Genomic DNA, 15850 nt, shown 5'->3' with positions numbered 1-15850 from the left:
CACATTTTGCAGTTGAACTTGTGTACACTGCGGGCAGGACCCTTAGAGATGGCATCCACTAGAATCCTTTGAAGCAATTAACGTAAAAGGAGCACATGCTCAAAATGTTTATCCCTTCAGAGTAAGAATAAGATAACATTGATAAGAAATTATCAATAAATTATTATCAATTTACTGCCATTGCCTTGTTAATATGTAATCATGTAATCTATAAAAAAATAATGGAATTCAGACTTCAGTTTTTTTTCACTAATTTCAATTCACCACAAGTATCCCGAAACATTCATAAAGTCGTCTTTATTACCGTCTGCAATAAGCATCAAGTTAATTGCCAGGACATGTTTTGTAACCTCAAATACCTCCTTTATTCTTGCCAAGCAAACTTCTGCAATGCTTTTAATCTAGAGCAACTCATGTGACAGAGGAGCCCCACACAATTGCATGGTTGTGTGGTGGTTAAACACACATTACATTACATATATACATACAGTAAGTGTAAGCTATTATATAGCATATTGTGTTTTTCACAATATGAACACAGGAACATTTACAGCGATAGCAAAACACATAATAATTACATATTCAATTTTAAAAAACTGTAGTCCAAAGTGGCTAAAAGCCCCTGGGGTAAAAGGCACATTTGATTTAATTTTTTATTTGACCTAACTAATGGCTAACTAATCTAAATTGATGTAGCCATTAATGCGTATACCTGAAATGATCACATTTATTTTGAGACAAAATACTTATTTTGCTGTTTAGTTCAAGGTAATAAAATCAAATGTTTTTTTAATATTAATATTTATTTTAAGGGACATTCCGGGTTCAATACAAGATAAGATTAATCGACAGCATCTGTGGCATAATACTGAATACCACAAAGGTATTTTGACTTCTCCTTCCTTTTCTTTAAAAAAAGAAAAAGAAAATATCAGGGTTACAGTGAGACACTTACAATGGAAGTGAATAGGGGCCAATTTGTGAACGTTAAAATACTAACTTTTTCAAACGTATAGCCACTAGACATAAATGTTATCTGTAAACATGGTTCAAAATCACCAACCTTTTCTGTGTAAAGTTATAGCCAATTTTACAACTTTGTTGCCATGATGATGTTGTCAACAAACCCTAAAATTACTGTAAACATGACAATTTAAACAACTTTACAGCTCAAAGAATACATGAGTTTTAACAGAAGAATGAATGGACGTGCTTTTATAAAATTATAAGCTTCACATTTCTGCCTTTAAACCCTCCAAATATTGACCCCATTAACTTCCATTGTAAGTGCCTCACTGTAACTTTGATTTTTGCTTTTTTTTTTTTAAGGAGGAACAACATTATGGTATTCAATATTATGCCTCAAATACTGTCAATTGAGCTTAACTTGTATTGAACCAAGAATATTCCTTTAATACTGCTTATACTAATAAATAAAAATTAAAATAAAGGTTGATTTCCTTGCTTTGGTCACGTTATGGTTCAGGGAGTTGAGAGAACAGTTTGATCTGGGTAAACTTAACCATGGTTTTACTATAGTAATATTGTAGTAACCATGTTTTTTGGCCAAAGCCATAGTTTTAATGCAAATAACCATGGTGTTGGTACAGTAATATGTTAATATAGAAACAATGATTAATTTTGTGGTTACTATTTTGTTACTACAATATACCATTGTGATACTATGGTTACTATGTTAATACCATGGTTTCTTTTTGCAAAGTAAGGCTAGGGTTAGGTTTAGTGGTAGGTGTATGGTGTCTTTGGGACTCTAAATAAACACAATAAACATGCTGCAGTGATTCCCTATACTGTATGTATTTAATTAGGGGTGCAAATAGTATCTGACACTAGTTGCACCAGGGCAATAAGCAATATGCAAAAAGCATATTGCTATTTACACTTAGTGTTAATAGCATATATCACTATTTACTGTTAGTGCAAATAGCCTCTGCATATATTTATGGAATACTCAAGATGTTATGAAATGCAAAATGTGATTAAAATGAACAGGAAATTGTGCACCCTTCTGAAGTAGTCATTTTCAATTTATTTTCTCACAAATTATATTGGTTCATCAATATTCAATAAAAAGAATGGTGAAACACTGGAATACATTATAGAAATAAACTTCCACAAATATCCCCTACTGGGTACTTAATGAGCTGTAGTACATTGCATAGGGAGCCTGTGTACAGCCTTGCATTTCAAGCACTAAAAACAAAACAAAAAACTACATTTCCCAGAATCCCTCTCGTAATGCCCAACCCACCCCTGCGTTATTCTTGCTGTTTAGCTTCTAGTTTGATGGTTACAGCAGTTTGTAAATGCTGTAAATCCGCAGCGAAATTCTTTGTTTCAGTGCCAAAAACATTCCCATCGCAGACGTGTTTATCACGTGACGCGATCATAACGGAACTCCGGTCATCGCCAAACGCACATCGGCCAAATCCACAGCCAATGCTAACTGCACGATGCTCACCAGCTGCGTTTTGTGAGGAAGCGTGATAAGATTTAAAGTGAACTAAACACAATATTAGGCAGCTACAGCGTGTTCGTATTTCATTCGATTTGGTTTATGGACCAGGATAAATTGACGCGAAGCAATAGTTATCTTATTTTGATACGCACGCATTGCAATGGGTTGAGTCTATGAAGACTATAGATCTGTTTCAGTCTCATCTCTTGCTTTCGTCTTTGACCCTTTTGAATGGTTTAATCCGTGACGTCATTTAATCGTTAATTTCCGAACACGCTGCTTGCAACAACATTCAGTCGCACCGGTAAGAAGCAGCTGGAATTTAGGAATGGGGTCTAACGGAGACCTCAACGCAAACTCCGAGTGTCTCGGCAGCACTGGGGACCTGATCCTGGACAAAGCGGTCAGTCAGTGGATTACCTGGGATAAGGTGAGAATGCAAATTGTTTTAAACATTAAGAAGCTGACTTTGATTGGAGTGACTGGTGTGAGCATGGTTACAATCATCGCCACTGTGAGCTGTTTGACATAATCTCTCAGTGAATTTCTATTGTATTTACAAATTGCAAATATATTGTTGTCACAACATGCCTGTGCTGATGAATTTCTACAAAAAAAACAGTATCTTAGAAATTATGTGAATGCGTTTATATTGACACCACAAAAAAACATTGCATGTTACTGCATTGCAGTGCCACCTGAGTTATTCAAATGGTGGATCTTCCTCTACTGTATCTCTTGCAGCCTGTTGCTTTGATATTTTGCGTTTTTCTCAAGTTAAAATTGTTATAGCATAGAACCGGTAATTGTTTTTTTAATTAGTTTCTTAAAGGCACAGACATACATAGACGCCTCATTGGCCGCTTTGGCCCGTTGCTGTGATACGTCAAGGCGTCCGCCATATTGGACCAGGCAAGACTGCACCGTAAACAAATACAAGTGAACAGGGGAGCTGCTTGTTTTCTGGATAAAAAGCGCAATAACGTTTACATTTCTCAACCGATTTCCAACAATGGTTTATGAAAAACAAAACCGCTACAATCTACAAAATGATTCCAATAAATTCATATTAGGGCTGTACAATGTGCATATCAATGTAAAATCACAATTTAGAAATGGCAAATGCACATTTAGTAATTTTAATGCATTTGTGATTAGGGCAGAAACGATTAGTCAACGTTATTGACAACGTCAACAATAAAAAATTGTCTACAAAATTTTCTTTGTCAAATAGTCATTTGATCTCATTTATTAATGCAGCATGAGATCAGATATGAAATTAATGATGGCACACAAGATGAGCACTGCAGCTCTCGCCTGACTGAGGACAGGAAGAAAACACCTCTTACAGTCCAGATGCACTCTAAACTTTCCAAACAGTTTCAGGTGATGTATTAGGGAATTATACAAAAATACCAAATAACTAAATATAGAAGCACACTCGTTGTGAAATAAAGCGGAGCTGGAGCTGCCGTAGCCTTAAGCAAAACTTGCATGTCCTTTATTAAAATTCAGATACTAAGGAAGTAAATAAGTATAAACTCAGAAACTGGCATTTCTCTGTGCAGGCAGTGCCGCTTCTATGAGTCGTGTGCAGGGGGGGAGAGATTGAGACTGCACTGGGCTAAAGCACACTCTGGCGTGTATGCTCGTTCTTCGTGCGCACTTGCTGCAGCTAGATTATAACGTGATGGCCCGCGACGTAGTGAATCATAATACATATGTGTTGCGGTGTTTATGTTATCGGGAAGAAAATCGATGACATGCAGTTCTATTAAGAAGAGAGATTATTTTTTTGAGAGTTAAAGATGGATTGATGTAAACAAAAAGGTAAGAGTGGGCACTCTTCACCCCATTATACACTGCAAGAAAATACTAGTTTAATTTGTTGTTGTTTTGGCTTGTTTTACAATATAAATATCTAAAACTCCTTTAAAATAAAGTACATTTTAAAAAATGTAAAGTAAATAAAATACATACACTGCAGAAGAAAAATATGTTATTAGACAATATTGAACATAATTGTTAAATATTTTAAAATATCTAAAAATCCTTCAAACAAGATACATTTACCTGAAGCAAAATATGATTTATTTAATATAATATAATTCAGAGAATAGATCTTGAATATAATTATATTTGGACTTTACTGCACTGACAGATGAATAAACAAGTGAAAAAATACTCTTGTATACAAAATACACTTATATTTAAGATACATTCTCTGAAAGCAAATCTAAATATGTTGTTTCTCAGGTAAATGTATCTTGTTTTAAGGATTTTTAGATATTTTTAAATGGAAAACAAGACACAACCCTTAATTACAACAGGACTTTTTGCAGTGAATTTTTTTATTGAATTAAACTTGTCATTTTTTTCCTTTTAATGAATGTCATTTAGTGGAATTAAAAAAATATATATTATTAGCAAGCACGTTTATTACAACCTTTTAAGTCCAGGTACAAGCTGAATAGTCGGTTAAAAGCTAATGATTAATCATTGCAATAATTGCCGAATAGTTAAATAATCATTAGATTAGTCGATTATCAAAATAATTGTTAGTTAAAGCCCTATTTGTGATTCATTGTGCAGCTGAAAAAATATGATATACTGTCCAAAACCTGATTTGTTTATAATTTTGACTTATGTTAGCCTGCTAGACCATTGGCAAATGACTATTCCAACACACTCACGCTGGCCCTGTGGCCTGTGCCCCCTAATAGTCGGCCAAACTTAAGTCGATGACAAGAGTCTTGGTCGACCAAGTTTTGATTGGTCGGTTGGTCAGAGAAAAAAAACGGACACGGGAAATATCGCTGGTTGCATGCTAGGTGGTACTATGGGGTAATATCGCAATATCCAATTACACTGGCAACCTGAGGGATCAGTGAATATTCTTGCTGACCTGAAATCAAATAGAATCAGAATCTGCTTTATTGCCAAGTATGCTTATAAGGAATTTGTCTTGGTGACAGGAGCTTCCAGTGTACAACAATACAAAAATAGCAGCAAGATATAGGCCTAGATAATAAAAAAAAAAAGAACAATACAAATAAATAATTATACACTCAGACACACCCCTTCATACACACCCACATACACACACGTAGTGCAACTCTATTACAAATCTGTTAAATAAAGAACAAAAATACAGTATATTATGTACAGTGCAATGTATGTAATGGCAGAAGTGGATATGTTGGATAATATAAATAGACTTAACTGTGTATTGCACATAATTATTGCTCAATGGGGCCATTTGAACTGTTTATGAGATGGATAGCCTGAGGGAAAAAACTTCCTGTGCCTGACAGTTCTTGTGCTTAGAGCTCTTAAGCGTTGGCCAGAAGGCAACAGTTCAAAAAGGTAGTGGGCAGGGTGAGTGTGGTCCAGAGTGATTTTACCAGCCTTTTTCCTCACTCTGGAAGTGTATTGTTCTTGAAGGGGAGGCAGGGGGCAACATTCACATTGGGGAGTTAACGGGGAAAACGAGAGGAGGTGAAACATGCTTTTACATCAACGATAATTGGTGTACAGATATAACAACGTTAAAGAGGATGTGCTGTCCTAATCTGGAAGCGCTCTTTATTAACTGTAAGCCATTGTACTTGCTGCGGTAGGTTTCTTAGTTTATTCTGGTGTGTGTGTACATTCCTCCAAACGTGTCTGGGAAAATGGCACTGCAACAGCTGGCTGATCAAATCACAGACACAGAACAACAATACCCAGACTCAGTTTTTATTATTCTTGGGGACTTTAACAAAGCAAATCTCACACGTGAACTGCCCAAATACTGACAGCACATTACATGCCCCACCAGAGACAGGAATATACTGGATCATTGCTACACAACAATAAAGGATGTATATCGCTCTGTCCCATGTGCAGCTTTGGGACTCTCTGATCACTGTCTGGTTCATCTTCTTCCGACCTATAGACAGAAATTAAAATCAACAAAGCCAGTTGTAAGGACTCTAAAGAGATGGACTAATGAAGCAGAGCTGAAACTACAAGCCTGCTTTGATTGCACTGATTGGAGTGTTTTGAAGCTGCAGCTACAGACCTGGACTCACAGATACTGTTACATCATACATCAGTTTCTGTGAGGGCCTGTGCATCCCTACTAGGACATTTTTATCATTCAACAATGATAAACCATGGTTCACAGGAAAACTCAGACTGCTTCGTCATGCTAAAGAGGATGCTTACATGGGTGGGGATCAAGTATTGTACAATCAGGCCAGGAACACAGTGAATAAGCAAATCAGAGTGGCTAAAAGAAGTTACTCTGAGAAGCTGAAAAACAAGTTTTCAGCTAACAACCCTGCATCAGTGTGGAGTGGCCTAAAACAACTTACTAATTACAGGACTCCTACCCCCAACCCTGTGGTGGACCAACAACTGGCTGACGACTTGAATGTGATCTACTGCAGATTCGATAGGCCCAATCTCACACCCCACACACACTCGGACCTTCACTTCACACAAACATTAACACCTCCTGCAACCCCCCTCCTGCTATACAACCTGTACTCAAGATCTGTGAAGACGATGTGTGCCGTGTCTTTTGGAAGCAAAGGTCAAGGAAGGATTCAGGCCCAGATGGCGTCTCACCAGCGTGCCTTCGTTCCTGTGCCAACCAACTGGCCCCCATCTTCACACAGATCTTCAATAGATCACTGGAGCAGTGTGTAGTCCCATGCTGCTTCAAACGCTCCGTTATTATCCCTGTCCCTAAGAAACCAAAAATCACAGGACTTAATGACTGCAGACCTGTCGCCCTGACATCTGTGTTCATGAAGTCATTTGAGAGATTACTGTTGGCACACCTGAAGGACATTACTGGACCCTTTCTGGATCCACTTCAATTTGCTTATCGAGCAAGCGGGTCTGTGGATGATGCAGTCAACATGGGATTGCATCATGTCCTGCAACATCTGGACAGACCGGGAAATACGCAAGGATCCTTTTTTGTGGTCTTCAGCTCGGCTTTCAACACCATCATCCCAGCTATTCTCCGGACTAAGTTAAACCACTCCCTGTACCCATGTCTATCTGTCAGTGGATCACCAGCTTTCTGACGGACCGGCAGCAGCTTGTAAGACTGGGAAAATTTACTTCCACCACCTGTACCATCAGCACTGGTGCCCCCCTGGGATGTGTGCTCTCCCCACTACTCTTTTCCCTCTACACCAATGACTGCACCACCAAGGATCCCTCTGTCAAGCACCTGAAGTTTGCAGACAACACCACTGTCATCGGCCTCATCCGAGATGATGATGAGTCTGCATATTGAAAGGATGTTGAACGGCTGGCTGCAGTCAAAACAACCTGGAGCTGAACACGCTCAAAACAGTGGAGATGATTGTGGACTTTAGGAGGAACACCCCAACATTATCCATACAGCTTTGATTGGACTGATCGCTTCGATTGACAGGTCTCGATTTACTATGCGCACAACAGAAACAGTGCTGGATCTTATTTATGTCATGTATGTGTCTGGTTTATTGTGGCATTTACACATAAGTAGTTCTTATGTAAGTAGTTCTTGGTTCAGTAAAACCCTCAGATCACTTTTGATAAAAAGATTGGTTCAAAATGCCATAACTTGCTTTGAGATAACAATACACCATTTTGCCCATATACAGTTGACATGATTTTAGTCATCATGTCAAGCATGAATAAATAAACTGCATCACTTTGAGATGTACATGTTTGTATTTTTTAAGTCACTGAAATAAGGCCATGAAACGCATAATAGATTTTGTAGTCTTGCAGTTTTCGCTCACAAGATTACATTTTATGGGACACTTTGTGTGTTAGTAAGGCCATATTGGAGCACGCTCTTCTTCTGAGGTAAATTCACAGCATGTCTTCAAAAACGATAATGAGCTCAAAAGGGAAAGACTGTAGCTCTCATTGGTTTCATATGGATTACACAATCAGAGAATATTTGTTTTCAATTTCAGAAGTTCATGGAGACCGAGACGCCAGAAAGCGCACCCTGTATGATTTTCTTTATTTTACAAAACCACAACGTTTTGCTGTTATTGTGAGTGTACACAAATAAAAGTAAACCCTTTATAGTTTCAAATGATGTCTTACTCTTATCTGTATGAACAAAAATGACGGAGTATTTTTTTCTGCTGTTATCAGGGGAAAAGTCAGGCGAACGCGCCGGCGCCTCAGGTGACCAAAGAGGATTGACTATGTTATGTTATCAACATAAAAAAAAAACTCAAACAGGAGCAATTCAAATATTGCATTTTTGGGGCATTTCCGACCCAGCACGACACACTTTTGAGCCAACGCTCTTCTTTATTGTTAGTAAGCACATTTAATACAACCTTTAAGTCAGGACACAAGCAGAATAATCAGTTAAGAGCTAATGATTAATCATTGCTATAATCTCCAAATAGTCGAATAATAGTTCTAATAATAATTAGATTAATCGATTATCAAAATAATCGTTAGTTGCAGCCCTATTCCACAAGACTGCATGCCGCCATACAAACAGCATGTCATACATGCTTGTAGACAACTTTTCTGTCATCGTTTCTTAATAATATAATGAAATGTGTTTCTTCAAGCGTGTTGTAACGAGGTAAAAGGGAAAGGAGGCAAGAACTGGCTTGATTAATATAAATAATAGTTTAATACGAAACCAAACCAAAAAGACAAACGCACACAGGTGTCGGACAACTGTCCATAACACTCTCTCTGTCACACTGCCATCTCCAGGCTGCCTTATACCTCTCGGGCTTCATCCGCCTAATTAGGGGCTGCTTTGTGCGGAATCACAACCCGGCCCGCCCTCCACCCTGCCACATTCCTCCATTGTTCTCTCAGGCCGGGGAGCCCCCGACATGACGAGCAGATGGTCCAAACACATGGTATTGCCAATGGTCCATGTCAAAGAAATCATGATATTACCCTGACCAACATTATCACATCTATTCCTGATGTACAGTACTGAGAAAAAGTCTTAAGCACATAAGATGTTTCAAAAGAATTTGTCTAAAGATGGTTATTTATATCCTCAGCTTTAGTGTGTCAATAGGAAATATAAATGTTGGACTCACAAACATTACTTTTGCAAAAGAAAATGTTAGAATAGAAGAACAGGGAGCCCTGCAACAGGTGTCATGGCCCCCACAACAGGTGTAATGGCCCCCACAAAGCCCCCACTGCACATCGTGTCAGTCTGAGATTACATATAGAGACTGATGCAATTGAGACAATCACATCCTATCTGCAAACAACCAAGAAAAACAGGTGTACTTGGGAGAATTGGTTCTGTTATAAAATCAAAGTGGTCACACCGAATATTGATTTAGCTTTAAGTTTACTGGACTTTGTGTGACATTAAGTGATAAATGAAAACTATGTCATTAGTTTTTGAGACATCTTCACTATGCAACATTTTTCACAAGTGCCTAAAACGTTTGCACGGTACTGTACGTTTGTCAGCTAATGTGTTCTATAATAATACATGAATGGCCTAAGCCAAAAAGGGCATTGCCAGGGTGATCAGCCCTGATCAACTATATAGGTCAGTAGTACTGAAGAACTGTAGAGAGAGATTTGAAATGTCAAGAGACCTGTGCTTTTAATGTTGAGAATTACATATATGATAGGCCATGCCATCTAGCTATTTTGGTGCTTTCAATGTACAGTTTGTTTTGGTATAAGGTGTAAAGGTTTATTTAAGATTGTACCTGTACTGTTTGCAGCTTTTCATGGGTCTGCCTGACCTCCTCCTGGAAATGTCAAATTCAACCAGCACTGGAAGACTGATGTTCTAGTAGTGCACTACAGATCAACCAGCTGTCAGAATGGCAGTGGTAATAAAAAGTCATTAGGTCAGCAAAAATAGACAGAAAGTGACACTTTATCCCTGCTGGTGTGGTCAAGTTGACATACTTTATTTTTCATGTTTATTTATAGGGATTTATCAGAAGCCTGTTCTATCTATGCCACAGAGATAAGCTCTCAGGAACGGAAAAAAGGAATTCTTTATTTTTCATCCGGACTATTGAGCAATCTATGATTAGATGCATTTCCACTGACTCATTACAGATCCTGGCACACTAAAGCAGATGGTGGGAAGAGTGTCCGGTGATGCCCCCTTTAGGTCACTTTTTTTGTGTCAGGGCTTGTAAAAACTTTATTGATATTTGTTCTGATCAATAACTCAACAGTTGCATAGGCAAAGAGCATCCCAGAATACTGTTTGACCTTAGAAATCCGTCCAAATATGATTTTGGCCATGTCCAGAATGGAAAACTTGCTTATTGAGTATTGATTGAACCAGGAGGAATTATTCCACAATACAAATGTTTCATGCTGTAGTATGCAAAATTTTTATGTTTGTTTTTGAAATTCAGCAAGTTGCACACAGTTATCATCTTGAAGATTAAAATGGTTGATATGTTTAGCATTTTTATTTAAAATTGACTTTTCTAATGAGTTAAAGAGATGTACAATATACTATAATTACTTCATTCGTCACACTGGAAATAGAGGCTGTGTCCGAAATTGTTCACTCATTCACTATAAATAAATTGTACATTTTGACATGTATCTGTATGATTTTGGATGTTATTTTAGTGAAGTAATGGTTTGTCAAAAAGTAAAATAATACCGTCAGCATGAAATAAAACATTGAATTAGTGTTGTCTTGGTACCAAAATTTCAGTAGTCGGTACCAGTACCATTGAAATTTAACGGTACTCTACCATTTTCGGTACCAAAGCAAAAACGGGTTACTAAACAACACTCTTTTATTAACAAAGTTAACAAAACATTAGCAGCAGAACTAAGAACAGAAATATGCCATTGAGCAACACTTTAGTTTAAATATATTATTTTTGAATTATAACAAAACTGAACAATGTATGCTAAAAGTATTTTTGAACACTTATATAAGATTTGCTTCAACTTATGCAACTTATTAAAAAAGTACTTAAAAAAAACTAAATAAAAAAGCAAGAATTAATAAAAAACTATTTCCAAACGATTGTGCAAAGTGCTCTCATATTAATAAAGCTGCATATTGGCATTTTTCTTCATGATAAGAAATGCACAGTGACATATATTATGATTAAATAAGTCACGAGCAATCGCGTTCTAATCTAGCTGCATTAAGCGTCCGCGCTCGAGGGTTTAGCGTCCCCGGGGCAGAGTCTCTCAGCCGGGTGCAGTTTCGATCTCTCCCCCTTAGATCGGACATTCGCGCAACTCATTGAAGAGGCACTTGCCACAGTTTAAAGTTATTAACATGACCTGCTTCTGTATTATTTGAACTTTAATAAAGCTATAACACATTAAATATAACTGCATTTGTAATGCCGGGATGTTTCCTTTAAAGAGCTCCTGCTCCGCTTATTCCACAACGAGACTGCTTCTGAATTTACTTTTTCTTTTTTTATATAATTCCCTAATACTTTGAGATCTACATAAAATTAAGCTGTGAAAGTTTAGAGTGCATCTGGACTGTGATCTGTGTAATTCTTCTCCTCCGTCAGGCGTGAACTGCAGTGCTGCTCTCGCGTGTCATTACAGTTTAATATGATTTCATTTTACGTTAAATGAGATCAAACGACTATTCGACAATGAGATTTGTTTTCTCGTCATTTTTTTATTTTCGACGTGGTCGATAATGTTTCAGCCCTAATGCAAATGATAATATGCTTTTAAACTAACCTGCTTTGGTTACTTGACTTAATCCGGGTGTCTTGTCTTTCAGGTGCTTTATTAAGTATGATGTGTTTCCTCCTTTCTTCAGAAAATTACGAAAGCAGCGTTTACACATTTTTGCTGATCTATGATGTTTCCCTTTAACTATTGCCATACTTCACATGAACACTAGTGTGTTTTTGTCATTAGAATCGCCATACACGGGAGCAGATTGAGACTCTGTTGCGAGAGGGCCATGTGGTAGAACTGAGAAGGCGATTGTGCTCGAGGATGACGTTTGGAACAGCTGGCCTAAGAGCCCCCATGGGGGCAGGATTTGCTCGCATCAACGACCTGACTGTCATTCAATCTACTCAGGTAAGCCCAGGTTAACAGCATGCACATGATGTGTTAATAATTACTCCTCGCCATATGAAAATTTGAGAATGAATGTAGAAGCATTTGATACAATACAGACCAACAATATATACCCCTCGAAAACCTGGTTGGATGTCACCTCAGTCAGTCATTTTTATTTCAGTCATATTTTTTGTCTTTTGAAGAAAATGTCCTTTCAGTTTTGTTAACATTTTATAACAATTTAGACATAACATGACATTTTTACTCATTTAGTTAATTTTTCTCTGTAAATTTTATTCGGCAAAAATAGAAAATTTTGTTAAAAACTGCTCTTCTTAAAGTGTAACTATAAAAAATAGGGCTATCGATTTAATGTGTTAATTTAGTGCTATTAATTACCGTAATTTCCGGACTATTGAGCGCACCTGAATATAAGCCGCACCCACTGAATTTTCAAAAAAATATTATTTTGAACATAAATAAGCCGCACCTGTCTATAAGCCGCAGGTGCCTACCGGTACATTGAAACAAATGAACTTTACACAGGCTTTAACGAAACACGGCTTGTAACAAAAATAAATAGGCTTTAACGAAACACGGTGTGGCAGCGGGGGCGTGGTGAAGCGCCCGTCCGGGAGAGAAAAGCGGTAAGGGCGCTTGCATCAAGTGCTGAAAACTGTCACACTGGTGCCAGGGTGACAGTTTTCCCAAGAAGGACACGTGAAGCAGGGCACTTGACGTTCCAGGTAAGGCTTTTAATGGCCACAGCAATGTAAGTTTCTCAATTCTTGGACTTCTATGCGCCAACACTAGACTGACGTGTGTCTGTCTGTCACTCACTCACTCACTCACTCACACACACACTCTCTCTGCTGCCTTTTTATGCCGCTCTCCCCACGCTTACTGAAATTAGACACAGGTGTTAGACATTAGCTCAGGTGTAAGCGCCCTTACCGCTTTTCTCTCCCGGACGGGCGCTTGACCACGCCCCCGCTGCCACACACGGCTTGTAACAAAAAATTAAAATTAGCAGTAAACAGTAGCCTAGCAAGAAAGTCATTGGTCACTATCTTCCTCCTCTTGTGCACATGAAACCATTGAAGTCATCTCCTTCGGTGTCGGAGTTGAATAGCCTCAGCTTTAGTTGTCTTTTGAGTCAATTCATCACGCTGCTGTTTCCAACGTCTCCCGTGCAGCAGCTCTATTTACTTTTCCAACAGCCAGATCAATCGCATTCAACTTGAAAGCTGCATCATATGCATTTCTCCGTGTCTTGAGGGTGACAAAATGACTACCGTAATCAGAATGATGGGAAGTTTGAGCGCGCTCGATTTAATCTAAACAGTAAACAAAAAAGTTGTTTGACCTTAACCTGTTCGGCAATTTCATTGGTCTAATGAAAGCTTCATGCCACCAAAAAACTGAGCACGTCACAGAATGTTTTTTCTTTTTTTTTAAATAAAATTTGAAAGCGGGAAAAATCCATATATTAGCCGCATCGTTATTTAAGCCGCGAGGTTCAAAGCGTGGGAAAAAAGTTGTGGCTTATAGTCCGGAAATTACGGTAAATAAAAAAAATAATAATACAAAAATTCACGCAATTATGCCCCGATCAGTATTTAATTTCGTAATAAGGAATGTTACTACCATCGGAGCAATTCAAGCTTGATGTACCACCTTGAAGTAGGGGCAGTCAATGCTCCCACTGTACAGGCAACACAACTGGTAAAACTAACAAGCCGGCAACTTAAGGCCTGGGTATACTTTATTTTCCTGCGTTCCATATTGTATCGTGGCTGGTCGACCGCATTGCTTTTCAAAGTATACTCTTTTGACCACGAGCTAATATGAACGTTGGGCGTGTGTGCAGTACGAACACTTTGAGATACTTTTTTTTTAGTACAGTCAATTGCAGGCACATGCGCAGATGATGGGATGCAAACAAATTGAGTGTCACACATAGACCAGCAATTAGAACAGAAGGAATAAGTTCAAAAATACGGTTATGTTCAATGATATGGAAATAAATCCAACATTTTGTATTGTCTAAATGCTTTACTTGTCTTTTGCCAAGTAAAGTTAGCATACTGTAATGGCTTAAGTGAGTGTTAGTGGTGGTGGCATAGTGGCTAAAGCACAGGGCTGTTAATCAGAAGGTCGCAGGTTCGAATCCCACAGCCACCACCATTGTGCCCTTGAGCAAGGCACTTAACTCCAGGTTGCTCCGGGGGGATTGTCCCTGTAATAAGTACACTGTAAGTCGCTTTGGATAAAAGCATCTGCCAAATGCATAAATGTAAATGTAAGTGTCTTAAATACCTTTATTGAGTTTAACTGGGAAAACGTCTGGAAATCATGTCTTAATTGTATTTGTATTTTGGTCCCCAGTGAGCAAGCCAAAGGCAACTGTGCCAAGAAACCTAATATTCCATAAGATGTTATTTGGGGAAGAAATGAAATAACGTTGTGAGAATCCAGGCTCAGCTTGGGGAGCCCATTCCCCTCTGGCTATATAGCATAATTATAATGCCAATATAAGTTAGCTATGTGTACTACGAGTCATGTTAATTGAATTGCAAGATTAATGATTATGTGTCTTAAATCCATCTAGAATTGACTGAGGAAGTGCACATAGGTGCAGTGTCCTTTGTTATTTTGCTGATAAAGTCTTTAGTTAATTTATTGTCTGTATTCCGAGAAGTGATGTAAGCAGTGGTCAGGGAAGTGTTATTAGCTGTTTGGATTGGAGTCAATGGCAGTTTATTCGCTGTGTAGTCTATCTTAAGACCAAGATGATGCAGGCAGTGGTCCATGAGGTGTGCCTTCCAAGCTTGCAGTGGTTCATTTTCATGAAGTCCATCCTAAGACTGACTGAGGTGAAGCAGACCGTAATCATCGAACCACCACTTGCTGTCTGTCTGGCTGGCACAGGCATGGCACAGGCATGGCACAGGCATGGCACTGGCATGGCAAGCCGCCGTTATATCGAAGGCGGATCTTCTGTGGGGCGTCGGAGGCAAACGTTATTTTCGAGCGATCTGCCGCCGCTGGGGTGTGGGGGTGCGTGTGTGCGTGTGTGCGTGTGTGCGTGCGTGCGTGCGTGCGTGCATACACACACTAAAGAACATGCAGGTTTCCAATAAAATTTTGGTTAAAAAAAAAAAAACACTTTTGTAAAAAACAATAATTGTTAATAATATAAAGAGGTCAGCTCTGGGACCTCTTAATTACCAGTAAACATAAGAAATGAGGATATTTGGTACCAAAGAAAGTGCAGGATACCAAATAAATTGAGGTATAACATCATATTTACAAGTCATTTCTAACAATAGG

General features: G+C 38.4%; 1 protein-coding gene across 1 annotated transcript in view; it reads left to right on the top strand.

Annotated features, from left to right (window-relative positions):
- Positions 1-2419: 2419 nt before the first annotated feature.
- LOC127629979 (glucose 1,6-bisphosphate synthase-like) overlaps positions 2420-15850 on the top strand; it is a 52251-nt gene continuing 38820 nt past the window's right edge. Inside the window, exons 1-2 of the mRNA XM_052107329.1 lie at positions 2420-2909; positions 12368-12535. Of these exons, the coding sequence (XP_051963289.1) occupies positions 2808-2909; positions 12368-12535 (270 nt within the window). The 5' untranslated portion in view covers positions 2420-2807. The remainder of the gene's footprint in view (positions 2910-12367; positions 12536-15850) is intronic.

The sequence above is a fragment of the Xyrauchen texanus genome, chromosome 36, assembly GCF_025860055.1.
Source record: "Xyrauchen texanus isolate HMW12.3.18 chromosome 36, RBS_HiC_50CHRs, whole genome shotgun sequence".
In the NCBI taxonomy this organism is placed as follows: domain Eukaryota; kingdom Metazoa; phylum Chordata; class Actinopteri; order Cypriniformes; family Catostomidae; genus Xyrauchen; species Xyrauchen texanus.
The sequence above is the reverse complement of the archived record's forward strand: the minus strand, read 5'-3'. Positions and strand labels throughout refer to the sequence as shown.